At 36.4% G+C, this 19,302-nt stretch overlaps 1 protein-coding gene across 1 annotated transcript in view; it reads right to left on the reverse strand.

Annotated features, from left to right (window-relative positions):
* ZDHHC15 (zinc finger, DHHC-type containing 15) overlaps positions 1 to 19,302 on the reverse strand; it is a gene marked incomplete at its 5' end in the record, with an annotated part of 61,233 nt that overhangs the window by 31,524 nt on the left and 10,407 nt on the right. Inside the window, 6 exons of the mRNA XM_008583032.1 lie at positions 2,555 to 2,658; positions 4,740 to 4,866; positions 6,475 to 6,607; positions 10,965 to 11,085; positions 11,839 to 11,871; positions 13,364 to 13,433. Of these exons, the coding sequence (XP_008581254.1) occupies positions 2,555 to 2,658; positions 4,740 to 4,866; positions 6,475 to 6,607; positions 10,965 to 11,085; positions 11,839 to 11,871; positions 13,364 to 13,433 (588 nt within the window). The remainder of the gene's footprint in view (positions 1 to 2,554; positions 2,659 to 4,739; positions 4,867 to 6,474; positions 6,608 to 10,964; positions 11,086 to 11,838; positions 11,872 to 13,363; positions 13,434 to 19,302) is intronic.

Below are 19,302 nucleotides of genomic sequence, written 5' to 3' on the forward strand. Positions count from 1 at the left end.
ATGGATCCTAAATTTGGATAAAGCAGAAAGACTTATGTACTCTTTAACTTTATTTTTTCATGGCAGCTAAAGGAAAATTTATAATGAGCAAAAGCTGTAATAGAACAGACACCTCTGGATCATTTCCTCAAAAAGCTAAAATGTAGCCCCAAGTCTTTCAAAAGTCTTTAGAAAGATACCTGTTAGGTCTCCTCTGCAGACTACACGGATCTATACACTTTGGATTTGTGCATTTTTCTATGCGTTTGTACATTAAACACTTTAATTTTAAAAACCACACCAGAGAAGCCTGTTTAAATTGTTTGATTTCATAAAAGTGTTTTTTTTTTAACCTAATACTTTACTAAAATAAGGCAGGAATTTCAAAGAAGATGAAGACTTTATATAGTTCCTGACTCTGATATTACATTTTTACTTAACAGGCTACTGTTACATATTTTATAATTTTATATACATTTGAATGTTTTACATTATGAGATATACATCATTTATAGTAAACTAAATATTATATTTCGGGCTAGGAATCAAACTCTGACATCATTCCTAAAAGAAATTAAGTTCAACACACATAATTCTAACTTACAGCACATTTCACAAGAATCTAAGTTGTTAAAAGTGCAAGGGCTGTTTGTATATGACCAGTTATATACAGAAAATGGAAGCAACTGAGGATAACTGGACAAATAGTGCAGCATGAGAACGTGTGTTAGAGAAAAGTACAGTTTTCTAATAATTAAATTTATTAAATACTGGAATGAGTTATAAAGGAGTGTTGTGTAGTTTTCTTCAATGAACTTAAATAATAATAATAATAAAAACCTCATCTCTCTGAGACAGTATACTGGTCTCACTAAAGCTAAAGGTGGCTTATAGTCTGATTTTATGTAAGAAGCAGTTGGATGCTTCAGATAACAAGATCACAGCACTGTGTCTCATATATATTTGTGCAAAGGAGAGACATAGCATTGTATTGGAAAGAACCCAGGATTTGGAATCAGTATATCTTACTTTAGGTCTAAGTTCTGCCTCTTTCTTGCTATGAGATCTTAAGTTACTTAACATCTCTAAATCTCAGTTTCTTCAATTATATTAATAATAATGCCTACCTAACCTGACAGTTGTGATGGTCAAGGATGAAAAAAGTATATAAAAATACTTTGTGAACTATAAAATGATATACAAATTTTTGTGATTGAATATTTTTTACAAAGTCTGGAATTGGAGACTACTTCAAAAAATAACCTCTTTATGATGGTTACACTTAAAGTGTTCTGCTTGCCAAAATAAGGCTCAGATATGAATAGTTGCTCCATTGTAGAGTTATTTCAAATTAGGCTAAGCCCAGTAAGTCTCTGATTACCATTATAGTTTGTTTTCTTAATACCAAAATAAGAGTTCTTATCACTTGTGACTGATGTAAGTAAAAGTCTGTTCAGAAAGACTGAAGGCTAAAGGAAGTTTGGTCAAAATACAGTCAATTTTCCAACACATCAGGAGGATGCAGTCTTTCATCTGGGCAATAACTGTCTTCTTTTGTCATTCTGGATTTGGAGCTGTTTTTTCTTCTTTAGTCCCAGCAATGTGCTTTCCTCTAAAACTGGACTTCCAGGTAGAGAGTCTGGGCCTGGATAATCTAACTCTTTGAAAATTAGAAAGGCTTGTTTTCCACCTCTACTCCCCACCTCAATGCCTTTCCATGTCCTCATTCAGTCTCATTCAACCCAGGTACAATTTGTCATAACTATTACAAGTTCCTACTTATAATTGCTGCCAGCCACTGCATTATTGGGACCAGTAGCTAAAAATTACTCTCTGATGGCTGGTATTAGAAACATAAGCAAATATTGGAGGCATAGAAGTAGGCCTAGCAATAGATGGAGACAAAGAATAGAACTGGCAATGGTGATACATGAGATGAGAACTTAACTTTCAGCTCTTCACAAAAAGTCTCAAGATAACCCAATGATCTGGTAGAAGAAAGCTGGAAGGGCAATGTCCTGTTTCCTTATTTTTCCTTTGTCCCTGTCCCTTTTAGGAATGTAGACTACATGCATGTGTAGACTTTTCCCTATATACTGTTTTATTTTTTAGTGTATTTAAACCATTCTAAAAGAGAATAAGATTTTAAGGAAATTTAATCAATGTGAATGAAGGAGGGTAGAGAAAAGTGAACTATTGTGTATTAATTGAATCATTAAAGCTTTGCACTCAAGCAAAGCACCATGAGTTACCACCCAGCAAGACTGTTTACAGACATGAACAGCACTGTTTATTATGTATTCTGATTTATCTGACTGGTTATAAATCATGGTATCACAAGGCTAGTAAGGAACCTCTGAAGCTGCCATCTCATCCTACCTAAGCTCCCCATGTTTGTTAAACAAAACTGGCCACACTTTCCCTCCTCCATCCAGTACTTATGAGTTTGACATACTTATAAAAGTAAAAAAGTATGGGGCCTGTTTACTCACCACATTACGTTGGTTGTATTAACATGGACTTTATAGTGCTTCCTCTGCTGGGTGGGGAAAGAATTCCTTCTGAGCCTACCTACCTCGGATGTCATCCTCATTATCTTCCCAGGGTTCTTCATTTGCTAGCAGTGGGTTCTGTGACTCATTCATAGACCTCATAGGGAAGGAGTGTCCATCACCAGGGCTGGTGGGGAAAGGAAGGCAGTGAGCTCTTGCAGCTGACATAGACTTTTTGTAAAGGTAATAATCCTCTTAGAAATGGGAGGGGGTTCTTAGGAATATTTAGACTTATTGTCCAAAGCCATGGTGGAACAGACTCTTACAACATCATCATTTAGTTGTAGTATTGCGCTCAATTTCCATATCTTGTTTGCTTGTCTGCATCACTGTTGACTGTTTTTGTCTGTAAGCAGCTCTTTAACTTGCTCTCCACAATGCCCAGTATGGCAGTACGCACACACAGCAAGTTTCATAAATATCATTTAATGATAATGATCCTGATATCTTACTGTTTTGATTCCAAATTTTCAAGAAAGATGAGGAGACTCAGAATAATTGAATACAGTAGAGATAAACTGCTGTGAATTGCTGATAGATAATGCCTAAGTGCCCTGTTAATTTATTTGGCAGAAAGGTTATTAAAAACTAGGGGAAAGAGCCAGAATGAGGTATCTCTAGAGTGCAGATTTTGGAGGCAAATAATATCCACATGTGGAATCCACTTTGTGGATATCTATGGTAAGCCAGGGTCACCTTCCTGGTTAATTTCTGGCCTTTAACAGATGAGATGCATTGGAGGGAATTGAGCTGGCCCTGGCTAGAGTGGGTTACAGTTTGAGCATTTGCTTCTATATATCTGAATGTATTCAAAATTCAAATCTGAGTGACTTCTGGATTATTCATGATATTACCTTTTCTCCTGTTCATGAATGTGGTTAATTGAAAGTTGACAGATTTTACTGACAGTACTCTACAGACAATGCAAGTATACTATAAGCGAATGGGCTTTTATTTTTGTTTTTCTTCTTTTTTCCAGAGAAAACTTATTTTAGACCTCACTTTGATGTGGTTAATGGTGTGTGTGTATTTCTGTGTATGTGTGTGAATGGGGAGTAGATAATTGTTGGTAACAGTTATGAATCAACATTACCCACTGATGTAGTTTTGTCTTGTGACTTACAGACAGGATAGTAAGATATACCACATCTCTTCAATGAATGAGCCTGTAAAACACTAACTGATGCAGAGGAAGTATCAGGGCAATGAATGAAGGGGAGGAGAAAATATTCCTTAATTACCACCCTATCCCAACAAAGTTTCCTCAGATAAGTGAACATAAATGTTTTGTTGTCTGAGGAGTGGATGTAGAGGCGGCTGCAAGAAGGTTGTAAACGAGCTCTGCTCCAGAGCTAGTGTAGTTGATGGTGGTTCATTTGGGTTCATAAAGTCACTCAGAGGATTCAAGCTTGGATCTATTCATTTCTTGTTCATTGCTTTCCCTACATTCTTGCTGTGGTTCTAAAGGTTACTTATAATCTCTAAATCAATCTTTGTTTATTCTTGCTTGTTATTTTATTTTTTCCTTCATAAAAATAACATTAGCATTTCACCCCAAAATATGGAAAAAGAAGAAAAGAAAAATAATTTCTGATTAGTGCTTTAACCACTTTTAGCATTTTTTTGCTGTATTTATCTTCTGTTGTTTGTTTTCTGTATATATTTGTTCATATTTTTAATCACAGTGTATTTTTCATTTAAAATCTAGTAAGCATTTCCACTTATTGTGAGTCTTTATAATCATTACTTCTGATTACATAATATTCTATTAAGCGGAAATATATGTGTATATATTTATTTATTTATTCATTCCTATATTTTTGGATATTTAGGTTCTTTCCTAATTATTGGCTGTACATAATGCTGTGATGAACATTTTTGCACAGTTTGTTTCTGTCCTTAGGGTGGATTTCAAGAAATGGAATTACTAGAACAATGGACATGTTAACTCTTAGGTTTTTGATACATATTACCAAACTCATTTATAAAATACTGGTACCAGTTTACACTGCCACAAACAAAGCATGAGAATGTCTATTTTATCATATCCTCACCTCCTGATTTGTTGTTACTAACCTAGAAATGAAAAACTTGGGGGACAGAGTTTCACATTTGACTGATATCTGCTGCATACTATAATCAAAATTGAATTTGCTACTTCCAAGCATGATCCAGCATCAACTTCTTTCAGTGGTAATAATTACCTACCTGGACCCAATAGGTATTAACCAGAACTTCTTGTTATCTCCAAACACCTGCTGGATATTCTTGATGAAGCCAAGGTTGAACCCATTTTTCTCTGGGCCACTTGTAAACACTGGAGTGCAGAAGGCCTCTAGGGCACAGTAGGGGAGTTGAAGAAAAGAGGAAGAAAGCAATAAAGGAACAAATTTCAGCACAGTCATGGTTTTATAGTTCTCCATGAATATGACTTGGTTCTATGGTATATTTTTGCTGTGGCAGCATAGGCCCCTCATTCTTAGTTATTGCTAAATAACTTAATAAAAACCAGTTTAATCACTAGCACAAGGTAAGCTTGTTATTCAATATAAAGAATTAGAACTCATTTTTCTAAAAAAAAGTAGAGGAAACACATGCTGGTAGAAATAATTAAGCAGTCATGGGGTAGTACATATTTTGTACTGCTGGATTTAAGGAGTGAAAGAACATATTTAACAGCACTTTATTTGAATCTAAGTGGCAACAACAGCCAAATGGTCTCCATTTTTAGAACTGGGACCAAAGTAACGACACATAAAGAGATGGTAATGACATCAATTTGGTTTTGAAACATTTCAGAAACGAAGATGTTCACACTGAAGCATGTAATATAAGAAACTGAGTTTTACTCCAGATAAAATGTCAATGGGTGAACTTATAATCACCTCAAAACAATGAGGAATTAGACCATGTTAGTGAATATTATTTTTACACACACATTTATCCCCAAAGCTTTCACTGTTGGACTCTGGCTGCATCTTACCATTTCCCATTTGTTCTTTTTTTTCATCACGAAGCTTTTAGTACTTTTCTACTTTGTAGCTAATCTCTAAGCCAAATGTGCTACCACCCTAGCAACTAAATACTGCATATATATTTGATTTAGAAAATGGATGCAAATACTTTGTTAGCTGTTAGCATTATTAGCAAATTAATTCTCAAAGTGTAGTGGCTTTTGCACTAAACTTTACTCAGATCTATCCTAGCTAAACATTCAACATTTGGACACTTTCTCTTCACTCCTCATATACTGATTTGTACCCAATGTAAATATTTGTTTCATCATAGATGAAAAAAATTGTCGTGCTGGAATTCATCAGAAATATAGTTCTCCAAATAACAGCCTATAGAATAACTGACAGAAAAAAATGTTTATTTCTTGTACTCATTTTTTACACTCACTTGTTCAATGTGTTTATACCATTTCCAAGGTCCCTACACAGCTCCTTGATGATTGCAGGTATTCAAAGATTTTATTCTTTCTCAAGACATTTAGATTCTTGTTGGTATGTATTCTTTCTCAGGACTGTTTTTAGATGTGCTCAATAAATTAGATTCTTCTATGTTTATCAACCTTCACCTCCTCCTTCTGATATTCCCTTCTGTACTGATTCCTTCATTTCCTCATATGAATACCTTTTAGAAATCTTTCGAGTTGTAAATCTGGAAAGCTATTACCTAATGTGCACTATAAAGAGCAATGTTCATTTTTGTTTTTGTGTGGGGTTTCATTTACCAATGCTTTCTTTAGTCTGTAAGCTTCATTCACTGTGGCTCTCTGGTTTGGTAAAACGTATTTTCATCTCTCTCGATCTGGAGGCAAAGGGATGTCACTGCAGCTAAAATGCTTTACTGGAAGTTTTTCTCTTTCTTGGGAATGATCCACAGTTCACTCTGATATACATTAATATGCTTTTTTCCTAGTCTCAATATTCATTCTTACCTAAGGTAGTTTTGTTTCTGCTGACAAGCCAACAATGGTAACCAAAGAGAATCACAAGGCTGACAAAAAACATGCAGGCCACAAAGAGGAGGAAAAGGACATGGAACTTAGAGCGAACACTGGGCAATTCCCCCTGGAAAAGAAATAGTAAACAAACAAAACAAAAGATTAAAGTGGTAAAGCTTGGTTAGTTTTCCTATACAGGTTAATAGTTTTTCACATGTATAAAATACCTAGCTGTAATTTTTTTTTAAAAAAAAACAGATTTTGTAAAATTTCTACAAAATGGTTCTTTTTGTTGATGATCCTGCCTCATTATGGATATGACGTTAGCCTACAAAGCCTAAAATGTATCCTTGATTAAGTGCAGTTCAGTGTAAAATAGAGTAAATAATGTACCAATTAGAAAAGGGTAATGTGAAAAGGGTATACTGTGCTCAAGCTGTAATTGGCACGGAGTCTCTCAAAGCTCGTACTCCATTTTGTTTGGAAATTATAAATCATTGGCTAGAGGTGATCTTGAGGTGATATAGTTCATCCTCTTATCTCAAGGTGGGCTATTCTGCATATCTTTGTGTGTCATGTTTCCTTGGACATAGGTGTGTTGAAAATGTCACAGTGGTGTATGTAGGAAGTTAAAACACATAGGTAGAATTTTTAATGTCCTACCTATTAGTCATGACCTGATTTTAAAGCTGCTGAAAATTTTGTGTGGTTGTTTTTTATAGCTGAAGTGGAATGTGCTGGTATATTACATCCTATGGAACAGCTATTTAGACAGTAAAAATCAAGCAAGATTTTACAGGCAATTGTAAAAGTAGGTAGCTAAAGATTTCTTATAGTTATCGGGACATCTTATTTTCCGTGTGGCACCAGCTTTTTTTTCTTTTTTTTTCTTACATGCAGCCTAGATCAGAATGAATGTTCTAAAGTTCTATAGCATGCACAGCATGTAACATTTTGTCTTCTGAAGAGAACCATAGAAAACATTTCTAATTTTGGAATGAGCAGTTGGAAAATGACTATTATTTATTTCCTCTTTTCCCATGATGATCATTGTTTTGGCATGATGAATTGCTCTGAAATATTTCCAAATGCTCTCTAGTAATAAAGTTAAAAGTAATTCTTAAGTGAAGTGGACCTTAACTTCCAAATGATCTGGTTCTACTCCAGTTTAGAAGAAAGTTGAGGCCTGGTAACACTTGGCAAGTTCAGATAATACAGATTTTTTTCTTCTCTGAGAGGGTATTTTTATTCATTTCTATGTAGGGAAATACTGGGAATCTTCCAAGGAGAGTATGTTTGAAGGATGAAGATAAAGGAAGTAAGCCAGTCAGATGCTTTCAGCTGAGGGGAGATCTGGGTAAAATTTGCATGAGGGCAGAGCAGCCCAGTTAATAGTTACCTCAAGGACTTCAATGTTCAGGAACCTGTACCTGAAACGCTTTTTGAAATGATCCCTCTACAAAATCTTGGTTTAAGAACCCAAATTGAATTGGGTTGGTTTTTGTTCTATTTTGAATTTATAGGAAAGACTACATATATCGCTTTGTAGTGGTTTTCGCCTTGACTAGGCTTTTGTTTTCATAATATCTACTTTTTGAGTATGGTTTTTAAAACTCATATCTATTTTACTTCTTATTTTTCATGTTTAAATGGGCAATGGGAAATAGCTGGGCAAGAGGAACTGATATAAAGTCAGTCTACGCCCTGTATAGCTGAGCTGGGTCTTTTCTCCCCTAATTACTCTCGTAAAACTCTCTTCTGTCTGCCAAAGCATATCTACTATGTTGTCCCTTGACAGAGTTCTTAATATTAAATTTTTATTTTATTAGAAGAGGGTGACAGCCCTATGTTAAAAAAAATACCTTCTCAGGAGATAACCAAGCTAAATCATTCAAAGCAATAATCACAAGGGACAGTTCAGAGCATAATGGCAGAATAATGCTATTATCTTGTGTCTAAAATAATTCACAGCCTCTGTGAGGAGATTCATGACCCAGTATGGGAGGTGTGTATTACTACTTTTTGTGTAAGGTAAAGATCAATCTCCTATCAAAGTAGCTATTGTTTAAGTTAATATTGAGAGGACATAAATGATCTGATGGTTTTTTGAATTCCTTATTTCAAAGGAGCTAGAGCTTCTCCATAGCAGAACCATAATGGGTAGTAGAACACAGTATGGTGTAGGATCACTGGGCTTAGGGTCAGACTTAGGTTCAAATCCTGACTTTGAAATTTACAAGCTGAGTGATCCTGGGCAAGTCACTTCACTAGTAAGAGCCTCAGTTTTATCATCTTTGAATGATACTGATAATTCCTACTTTGCTTACTTTACAGGGTTGTGGTGAGGATCAGATGAGATAATGGATATGAAAGTGCTTCAAAAACTGTAAAGTACCATTATAAATGGAGGTTGCTGTTTTTAGGAGCGCAGCTTGTCTCCTTGACACATGACTTTTAAAATACATGGCAGTGTTTAATTTTTATTTTAAGGGGAGACAATTTAAACTGAGAAAGCCACCCCTAAACCAAACTAAAGGATTCTCTGGATGAGAAACTGCAAAAAAGCATTTCCCTGAACTGTGCCCTTTTCATTATGAGGGTAAGCCAAGATAGGTTTCCTCACCCTTCATCTGTCAGGCACAAGCTAGTCTATTGTGGAGAAAAAAATGAGAGAATAGGACAAGGACAAGGCTATGTTCACCCCTGGTATTGCTTGTGAATACTGGCACATTTCTGGTGATTGATTCATATCCAAATCATCTTTCAAGAGTGAGAAATAGCATACAGCACCTGTTTGGCACTGTGGTATTTGATTATTGGCTGACTAAGAGGGCTAAAGGCAAAATGTGTGAAATGCAATATTGTTTGCTCTGTTACAAGGGTAAAAGATGGTTCTTAAGCAGTAGCCTACTGTGTTAACGACCAAGAAAGGTTTGTAGTGAAGATCCAGGCTGACACTTTCCCTGCTGATTGGATGAAGCAGATTTTCTTCACATTCAGGATAGTAGCTCAGCCTGTGGATGGAATGCCAAACAGGTCATGGGAAACTGAGCCATAAATAATAGATCCTGTGCTGTGTAAAGGGGCCAAAGAAGAGATGTCAAGTTGTGGAGTATAGTGAAGCATTTTGTATTTGGAGAAAATTTATGAGAAAACTTCATTTCTGTTTATACTTTTTTGTGTGTCTCTGAGTTGAAGATTTTGATATCCATTATATAATTTCTGATTCTTAAAGTTGTTAAATATCTGAATCACTTAAGCAAATTGAAGGGAAAATGGAAAGCACACATCACTATAATTTTCTACACTACATTTTCTATACTAGTGGGGATCAAAATACTAATTGGTAATTTAAATGTTCTCAGCTATTTAGGTTCTCACTGCCTTGACTTTTTCCTTTTTTCTCCAGTTTATTGTAATCTATATTCTGGTCAAAGGATTCATGTTCTTTCCCTACTCCTTTACCTCTGTGTCTGAGATGAGATATTCCTCTTATACAGGCTCTTGTGTAATAACTAGTAACTCTGTCCACATCTGTGTTTTGCTATTCAGATTCGGTTTGTACAGCCCTCATCGTGAATGTCTTAGTAATTGTACTGGAGTTGCGGGGAAGGGATATCTTCTGGAGTCCATTGGCTTGAAATAAAAAAAGAATATATTTGATTACACTTCCGCCAGACCCTAAACACATATGTAAATAGAAAATCTGCCTTCAGTTGTTGGGTTTTTTTTTTTTTTAAACAGATGGGATATAGTTGATATCTCTCTTCAAGTAGAATAAAGATGAAGGGAAGTTTTTATTTTTTTTTTGAGATTTCATTATAAATATTGGAACCACATTTGAAAGGTAAAGAAAGCACTTTCAACACCTGTTTTATTTGATTTTTGCAATGAGCCAGTGAAGCAAGTCACAGAGCCAGTATTAGATACCAATTCTCCTAATTCCCACCCCATTGTTTGTCATACAAAGTTCAAAAAAGATTCTGCATTACATTTGGTCATATGTGAAGGTGAGTCAGCACATCTCTCTGTCCAGTACGAAATTTGCAACTCTCCTTTGAACAGGGAATTAGAAAGTATTTTCTAACAATAGGGGAGTGCTTTGCTAGCCTTTTTCTTAGGAAACTAGGGATTTAGAATTAGTTCCAACATTTTTCAAATCTATAACTGGTAAGAAGTGGATTTTAGAAACTTGACTAGAGAAGTACATTGTAAAGAATCAGTAGGAGTCAAGAAGTTGAATTCCTGAAGTCCTTAGCAAGATTCTCATGTATGACAGAAACTTGTTTAACTAGAATCTTTAAATAACTGACTTAAATCTCAGAATATTCAACATGGAAAACTAGTTTTTAGTGCCTTTCCTTCTGGTTACTTCAGTATTAGCTATTTCAAAACATAAAATGGTAATAGGGTAAACAATGTCACAAATTAGAGTGGGTGTGCATTTGTTTCGAGGGGGACCCTTTGGGATTTTTTTAACTTACTCTCCAGTATTTGATGAAATAGCTGAAGACTGTTGTAGCAATATATAGGCAGTAGAGAACAGAATAAGCTAAGAACTGGAGGAAGAATTTGTAGTTGGAAAATCCAATGCAGTTATTAACCCTAAAAAAAAAGAAAGAAAAACTAATTTGAAATCAGGACCCATTGACAGAGAACACAGTGATACCTAAGTGGACTAAGCGACGAAAACATTACTCCTGCTGTTTCACTATGTGTTGTGTGGAAACCCAACAAAGAAAGAAGTCCCTTAATAGGAGCAGACTGGAAAAACAAGTTTACATCTCATTTGCTTCTCCTTTCATTTACAGGCATAGAGACACGTGGCCTACCTAATAGTTCTGTACTGGTTCCTGACATACCCAAGCAAACTTGGGTCCTGGTTGCTAAAAACCTATTACAGTCTAATCAGCTACACTTGGTATAGTTGTGGTATGTTCTGTCTGTAATTAGGTGATTTCAGACTGGTTCTATAGGTCTGGCATACAAAATTTGGAAAAGAATTGCTGAATTTAACAATCTAGACTATCTCAAACATCAAGCCAGCAAGAAACAGAACTGAATTGTGTAATGTTGAAGAGGAGAAAATTTTGTGCTGTATTTTATTACTACGCTCAGTTGCTAAAGTTAATGGACAGGAGACCATTAGCTTTGTAACCCCAGGAATTTACCACCATACCTTTGGTGGTATATTTACTCTTGCTTTAAAATGTCACCCATCCTCTGTTCCCCATACAAATACAAAGCCCAGTGAATTATGATGGCAGAAACAGGCATGTTACACCTATGCTCAGGAAAGTGGGCATACTGAGCAACTTTGACCCTTTTAGAGGAGAGAAATGAATCAAAGGGACATACCAAGGGCAGTGATGGTCCATTTTTAATACACACCTACAAAGGGGACAAAATACAGTATGGTAAGTGAGGCCATGGAAATGAAGCAACACCTCATAATTGAACTCGAGGTTTCACCAGTATTTTTACATGGTTCCAGTACACCCATTCCCAGATTTCCACTATAGCGACTCAAACTATCGTGTTCTCAGTTATTCCTAGGATGAGGCAATCACAATAACACTTTGTAGGATCATGCTGGCAGCAAGTTACATGCCTAGAAGTCCAAACTTTAAAAGTATTGGAAATTCCAGGATATTGATACAGACAAAAGGTCCAAGATGTCTCCTCTCATTTTGTTCAATACTCAGTTAATAAAGGTACAGATGAAAACATATGGCTATAGCCTGTGTGTGAATCAGGGGTAAGAGAAATATGGGTGGAACAAGCACTCAAGAAGAAAGGCATGAAGAGTATATGTATTAACATTAAATGGGGTTTTACAAAGCTGGAACAATTTAAGTAACAAAATAAAGTACTACTGGAATTTAACACAAAATACAAAATGAATATCCATGCCTCCATACTGATATAAATAAATGATTGAATAAATAAATAAATGGGAAAGAAGAGATAGATCTCTTAGCAGAAGAATTTCAAATAATTTATGTAGATACTCCACCTTCAAGGAGAGGGAGCATAACTTCCCATTCCTTTAGTGTAGGCTATGCATAGTGACTTCCTTCCAAAGAATACAGTATAAAAAGGAGGGGTGGGAGAATAATGTTACAGTGGAGAAACCTAACAAACACCACCTCATACAGATGAACAAGATTAATACTATAGTGGTAAGTCATGTTTATATGTACCCTCGATATTACGTAATGAGAATGGAACTTTATCTTTATGGTCTTTCTCCCCAAATCACATTACCCCAGTCTGGTAATCATGAGAAAAACATCAAACCAATGTCAATTGAGGAGCATTCTACAAAATACCTGACCATTAATCCCCAAAACTATCAAGGTCATCAAAAACTAGTAGTCTGAGAAATTGTCACAGCTAAGAGGAGCTGAGGAGACATTACTACTAAATGTAATATGGTATCCTGGGTGGGATCCTGCAACAGACAAAGAACATTAGGGAAAAACTGAGACAATCTAAATGAAGTATGGACTTCAGTTAAAAATACTGTATCAATCCTGGCTTACTAATTCTAACAAATGTACCATACTACATAATATAAGATGTTAATAACAGGGGAAACTACATATGGGACATATGAGAGCTATCTTCACAATAAATCTGTAAATCTAAGACTGTTCTAAGATAAGAAGCTTAGTTTAAAATGTGGTTTTATTTCTCTTTCCTATCTTTAGAATAGTTTGCATCATCATAATTCCTGTGAGGGCATTTGGCATGTGCTCATTATGATTGAAAGGAAATGCTCTTATCTAGGCATGTTTACATGTCAGGAGCAGTCATTTTGTTTTCTAGGCAACCATCAGAGGCAAAGCTCAGCCCAGGGGGAAACATGGTTGTCACTTACATGGCACAGACAGAGCAGTGGTGGCAGCGGTCTGGCTTGATCAGATGGCACCGGTCACAGAATCGTACAGCTGTAGGAAAAATGAGGTAGTTAACAATTGTTAGGGCTCAATATGAGACTTTATATCTTACTAGTCTATATGGATGGCTTGTTATGTACTGATGATGGATAGTCAAACTCATCTCAAGTTGCCAAGCAAAAAACAGATCACATAGGAGAATTGTGGTATGTACTTCTTTCCTTGTTGGATCAATCTTAAAAGCACCTTTTGGGGATGAAGGGAAGGGAAAACATTTCATATCTGAATATCTGATCATAAAATTTTCTATTATAAAACAAAGAAACTATACTATTAACTGCTTGAGTGACCTTGAGAAATTATTTAACTTCTGTTTACCCCAACTTTCCTATCTAAAAACAAGGATTCATAATTTATCTCCTGTCTCCAGAGGTTGGGTTGTATGAAGTGGATAAAACTCTACAACATGGCAAAGACAGTGGTTCTCAGAATAACAATTTGGAGAACAGAAAAGACATTCTAGACAGTTAGTTCAATTGACCATTTCACAGATAAAGGAAGTAAAGACTTGGGCCATATCAAGTGACTTGCCTAAGGTCACACAGCAAGTGAGTGCCAGGGATGTGACCTGTACAGTTTTTCCAACTTCTTATTTCAGGGTTCTCTTCACTCTGAAGTCTGATATATAAAACAAAAATCATCCCTATCTTCCTCTCTCCATTCCTTCCTTGCTCCTTTTCTCCCTCCTTCCTTCCCTTTCTTTCCCTTAGAAGAAAGGCATTTTTCTATCCTTTTCATTTTCTCCATCTTCACTGAGAGAGTATGACTGTATTTAATGTGATTACTGTTAAGTGTAAAAACTAAAATTATGAATAATGTGAGCTAATATAATAATTCCATCTAAAGAGTGTATTAAACACACATAACTGATTCAGCACAATAGACTGCCAATTCAGCAGAGTTTCATATTCATTTCTACCAATGGGAGTGTGTATGACCAAAGTTATGGGTATAATTGGGTCAAGGAAGAAGGGAGAGGGACATGCATCTTGGGTCCTTTAGCATATTTTTAAAGATACTGTCAATGCCATTATCCTAGCTTAAGCCACAATCATCTCTCACCTAGATGACTGCAATAGCTGTGTTATTGATCACTTTGCATTCATTCTTGCCCCTCACAATGCCTACTATAAAGAGTAGTTGTGTGATTTGTCAAAATGTAAATAAGATCATATTACTGTCCAATTAAAACTCTCAATGGATTTCCAACACTCTTAGAATAAAATACAAACTCCTTACTATGGCCTGTATCATATAACCCCTGCCTGTCTCTTTAATTTTATCTTGTACCACTATCTACCAACTGTGCTCCAGTGACACTGGATGCTATCTGCTCTTTTAAAAAATTTTTATATTTTATTATAAGCACATTCATTATTACAAATTGATTTTTTCCTTATGCCCTTTACCCGATCGATCATTCCCCAAAACAACTCCCTCCCTCCCCCATCTCTAGTATCCTTAGGTTTTTTTCTCTCCTTCTGAAAGTTCAACATACTGTTGTGGTCTTTTTCCCTTTCTTTATTTTCTTTCTCGCCTCACCGGGTCCACTGGGTCCCCTCCCCCTGCCTCTGCCCTGGCCCAGCACCTCCGCTGACTGCAGGGAGGACGGACACTGCTTCCTGAGCCCACAGTCCTCTTCAGACTTCGGGAAGATTATCTGGTGGCTGATTCTGGGGTGGGGATGGTTTCGCAGCCCCTCCCACACACAGTTTGCTTTGGTGTCACTTTCCTGTCCTTTGTGACACTTGCTGATCTGCTGGGGCAGGGGTGTCATGGGAAGGGAAGCAACGCGGTGTGATGTCTGAGTTACCGCTGGGATCGTTTTTGTTGTGCCATATGTCAACACAGCTTCTTTCTCGCGGTGGCTTTCCTCTGCTAGAGTGGAGGTGACAGCACAGCCTCGGGACATGGGCTCTAAAAGCAAAGGGAAAGAGACATGTGGCCGGACAGCTCCAGCCGCAAAGCCTCCCTCCCTCCCTCCCTCTCTCTCTCTCTTTCTTTCCTTCTTTCTCGGCACCCAGTTAAGAGTGAGAACATGCAGAATTTCTCTTTTCTTGTTTAACTTATTTCACTTAACATAATTTTCCCCAGACTCATCCATGTTGCTGCAAATGGCAGAATTTCATTCTTTTTTTATGGCAGAGTAGTATTCCTTTCAGTATATACACCACATTTTCCTTATCCAGTCATCTGTCGATGGACACTGAGGTTGGTTCCATGTCTTGGCTATTGTAAATAGAGCTGTAATGAACATGAGAGTACAGGTATCCCTTTCACATGATGATTTCCATTCCTGTGGATATATACCCAGGAGTGGGATTGCTGGATCATATGTTAGTACTATCTGTACTTGTTTCGGAAGCCTCCATACTGTTTTCCATAATGGCTGTGCTAGCTTACAATCCCACCAACAATGTAGAAGAGCTTCTCTTTACCCACATCCTTGCCAGCATTTGTTATTCTCGGTCTTTTTAATAATGGCCAGTCTAAATGGAGTGAGATGATATCTCAATGTGGTTTTGATTTGCACTTCTCTGATGATTAGTGATGCTGAGCATGTATTCACATACATGTAGGCCATTTGTATGTCTTCCTTTGAAAAATGTCTATTCATCTCCTTTGCCCACTTTTTAATTGGATTGTTTGTTTATTCACTGTGTAGTTGTTTCAGTTCTTTACATTTTCTCGATATTCGTCCATTGTTGGATGTATAGTTTTCAAATATTTTCTCCCATTCCATAGGTTGTCTTTTTGCTCTGTTTATCGTTTCCTTTATTATGCAGAAACTTTTTAGTTTGATATAATCCCATTTGTTAATTTTTTTCTTTTGTTGGTTATACTTTTGGGGTCTTATTCATAAAGTCTTTGCCCAGTTCTACTTCCTGAAGTGTTCCCCCTACATTTTCCTTTAGTAATTTTATGGTTTTGGGTCTTATATTTAAATCTTTAATCCATTTTGAGTTAATTTTGGTACATGGTGAGAGGTACAGGTCCAGTTCCATTCTTTTGAATATGTGTTTCCCTGGCACCATTTATTGAAGAGGCAGTCTTTTCTCTAATGTATGTTCTTGGTACCATTATCAAAAATCAGTTGGCTGTAAGTATGTGGGTTGATCGCCAGGTTTTCTATTCTGTTCCATTGATTTGAGTGTCTATTTTTATGCTGGTACTATGCTGTTTTGATTACAATAGCTTTGTAATATAAATTGAAGTCAGGTAGTATTATGCCCCTGGCTTTTTTTTTTTTTTTTTTTGCTTAGGATTGCTTTGGCTAATGGGGACTTTTTGTTGTTCCAGATGAACGTTAGGATTGCTTTTTCTAGTTCTGTGAAGAATTTCATTGGTATTTTCATGGGGTCTACATTGAATCTGTACATTGGTTTGGGTAGAATAGACATTTTCATGATGTTAATTCTTCCCATCCAAGAGCATGGTATGTTTTTCTACCTTTTTGTGTCCTCTTTAATTTCTTTCAGTAGTGTTTTGTAGTTCTCACTGTAGAGATATTTCACCTCCTTGGTTAAATTGATTCCTACATGTTTTATTTTCTTGGCGACTATTGTAAACGGGCTTGCTTTCTTGATGTCTTTTTCCGCTAGTTTGTTACTGGAGTATAAAAATGCTACTGATTATTGGGTGTTGATTTTGTATCCTGCAACATTACTGAAATTGTTAATCAGCTCTAAGTATTTTTTGATACAGCATTTAGGTTTTTCTATATATAAGATCATGTCATCTGCAAACAGTGACAGTTTGACCTTATACTTTCTAATCTGGATGCCCTTTATTTCTTTCTCTTGCCTGATTGTTCTGGCTAGTATACTTCCAATACTATGTTAAATAGGAGTGGTGAGAGTGGGCAGCCTTGTCTTGTTCCTGTTCTTAAGGGAAAAGCTTTTAGCTTTCCTCATTCAGGATGATGTTGGAGATTGGTTTGTCATAAATGGCTTTTATTGTGTTGAGATAATTTCCTTCTATACCTAATTTACTGAGAGTCTTTATCATGACGGATGTTGAATTTTGTCAAATGCTTTTTCTACATCTATTGAGATAATCATATGGTTTTGGTCCTTGATTTCGTTGATGTGGTGTATCACATTTATTGACTTGTGTATGTTGAACCATCCTTGCATAGCCGGGATGAATCCCACTTGATCATGGTGTATAATTTTTTTTTACGTGTTTCTGTATTCTGATAGCTAATATTTTGTTGAGGATTTTTGCATCTATGTTCATAAAAGATATTGGCCTTTAATTTTCTTTTTTTGTTGTATCTTTGGTTTTGGTTGTTGTTGCTTTGCCCCCCATGGATTTGTCACCCCACTTCTCCTGGGTGATGGAGATGCAAGGGATTACTTAAAGACCATCTCTTCTGAGCAGTGAGAGACCCTGAAGTGGTTAATCTCCTGTCGGAACCCTCAAGCAAGAGGCATCCCTTCCTTGGCAAATTAACCCCGAATTGGGGTTCTCTTCCTGAATTTCTTTTCCAGACTGGGAAGTTACAGAAAGAGAACATAGCTGGGGTTATAGTTTAACAATATGGGCCAGTAACTTTCAGTGAAAGAAGGCAGATGACATTCCAGCAAGGCAATTAAGTGATCCATTAACAAAAGCTTGATCTTAGCAAACATTCATTCTCCCTCTAGTAATTTTCCAGTATCTACACATATCAATCAGTAACTGGTCTGTCCTTGAGCCAGCAACCTTGCTGTGCCACAAATCTTTATCTTACGCCAGAGACTTTATAGCCTGAGGATAATTTCCAGTCCTTCACAAGGTCAACATTTGAAACTGCAAGGCTTTGGAAAACCAGGTCCTGTGAAGTACATTTGCTTTATAGTATATTCCACATCTCCCCCATTTTATTTATTTAAAGGCAAAGCAAAAGCTATAGATCAGGTTGGCACAGTTAAGGCAAAAGCATTTAAAGCAAAGTTGGTATCACTTAGCATGGCAAGTCCTTTTAATTTACTTTAGGTGAGGACTGATGATGTCATTGTCTCTCAGGGTGGCTGCAGCAGCATCACTCCAGGTGCTGTGAATTGGGTGTAATTACCAATTGTTGAAACTCCAGAATGGGATTCTGCTCCATAAAATAGTTGATTCTGAGTCCAAAGAGTTTGTTATTATTAGTTCACCTGTCCAGGACACTACTGATTTCAAAGCATCTAGTCTTTTGTAAAATTTTTGATCAATTACAAGTCTTTTAGTTAAGAACAAGATGTCTCATCCAAGTTACAAACACCCTCTTTAAGGCCAGGAAAATTTAGAGAACTGCTTTTGTAGAGAAGACGTTATTTCCCCCTTTATGATCAAGGCATACCTCATAAAAGCATTGATGATCAATATCTTGATTGAAAAGGTTTTACTTTCCTTTGTACACATTTCTCGGTGTTAGGAAGGCTCTTTCCCAGGTGGTGATTGAAAGAAGCATCTCAGCTCACTTTCTTTCAGTGAATTGTCCCACGTCAGGGGGAAAGATGAACAGCAGGATGAAGCAGCAGTTTCGGCCAAATTATGGCCAACATGAAAGAGAGATCAGCAACTTGGAAGTGAGACATGCTATCTTATATCCAAAGTTTTAAATTATATCCTATTATAAAGAGAGAGTTAATTTTCATTGATCTTATAAAAATAGCCACATTGCCATAATAATCATAAGGATACTTAAAGTTATTAAATTTGGGGGGATCAAATAGGGAGAAAACAAATGCTTTTATCTCTGTTTTAAATAATACTTTTACCAAACTGTTGTTAGTTATAGATAGCTTAAGAGAGAGAAAGAGAGAGAGACAGAGAGGAGAGAGAGAGAGAGAGAGAGAGAGAGAGAGAGAGAGAGAGAGAGAGAGAGACTTCT

The sequence above is a fragment of the Galeopterus variegatus genome, unplaced genomic scaffold (genome assembly GCF_000696425.1).
Source record: "Galeopterus variegatus unplaced genomic scaffold, G_variegatus-3.0.2 Scaffold2803, whole genome shotgun sequence".
NCBI lineage: Eukaryota > Metazoa > Chordata > Mammalia > Dermoptera > Cynocephalidae > Galeopterus > Galeopterus variegatus.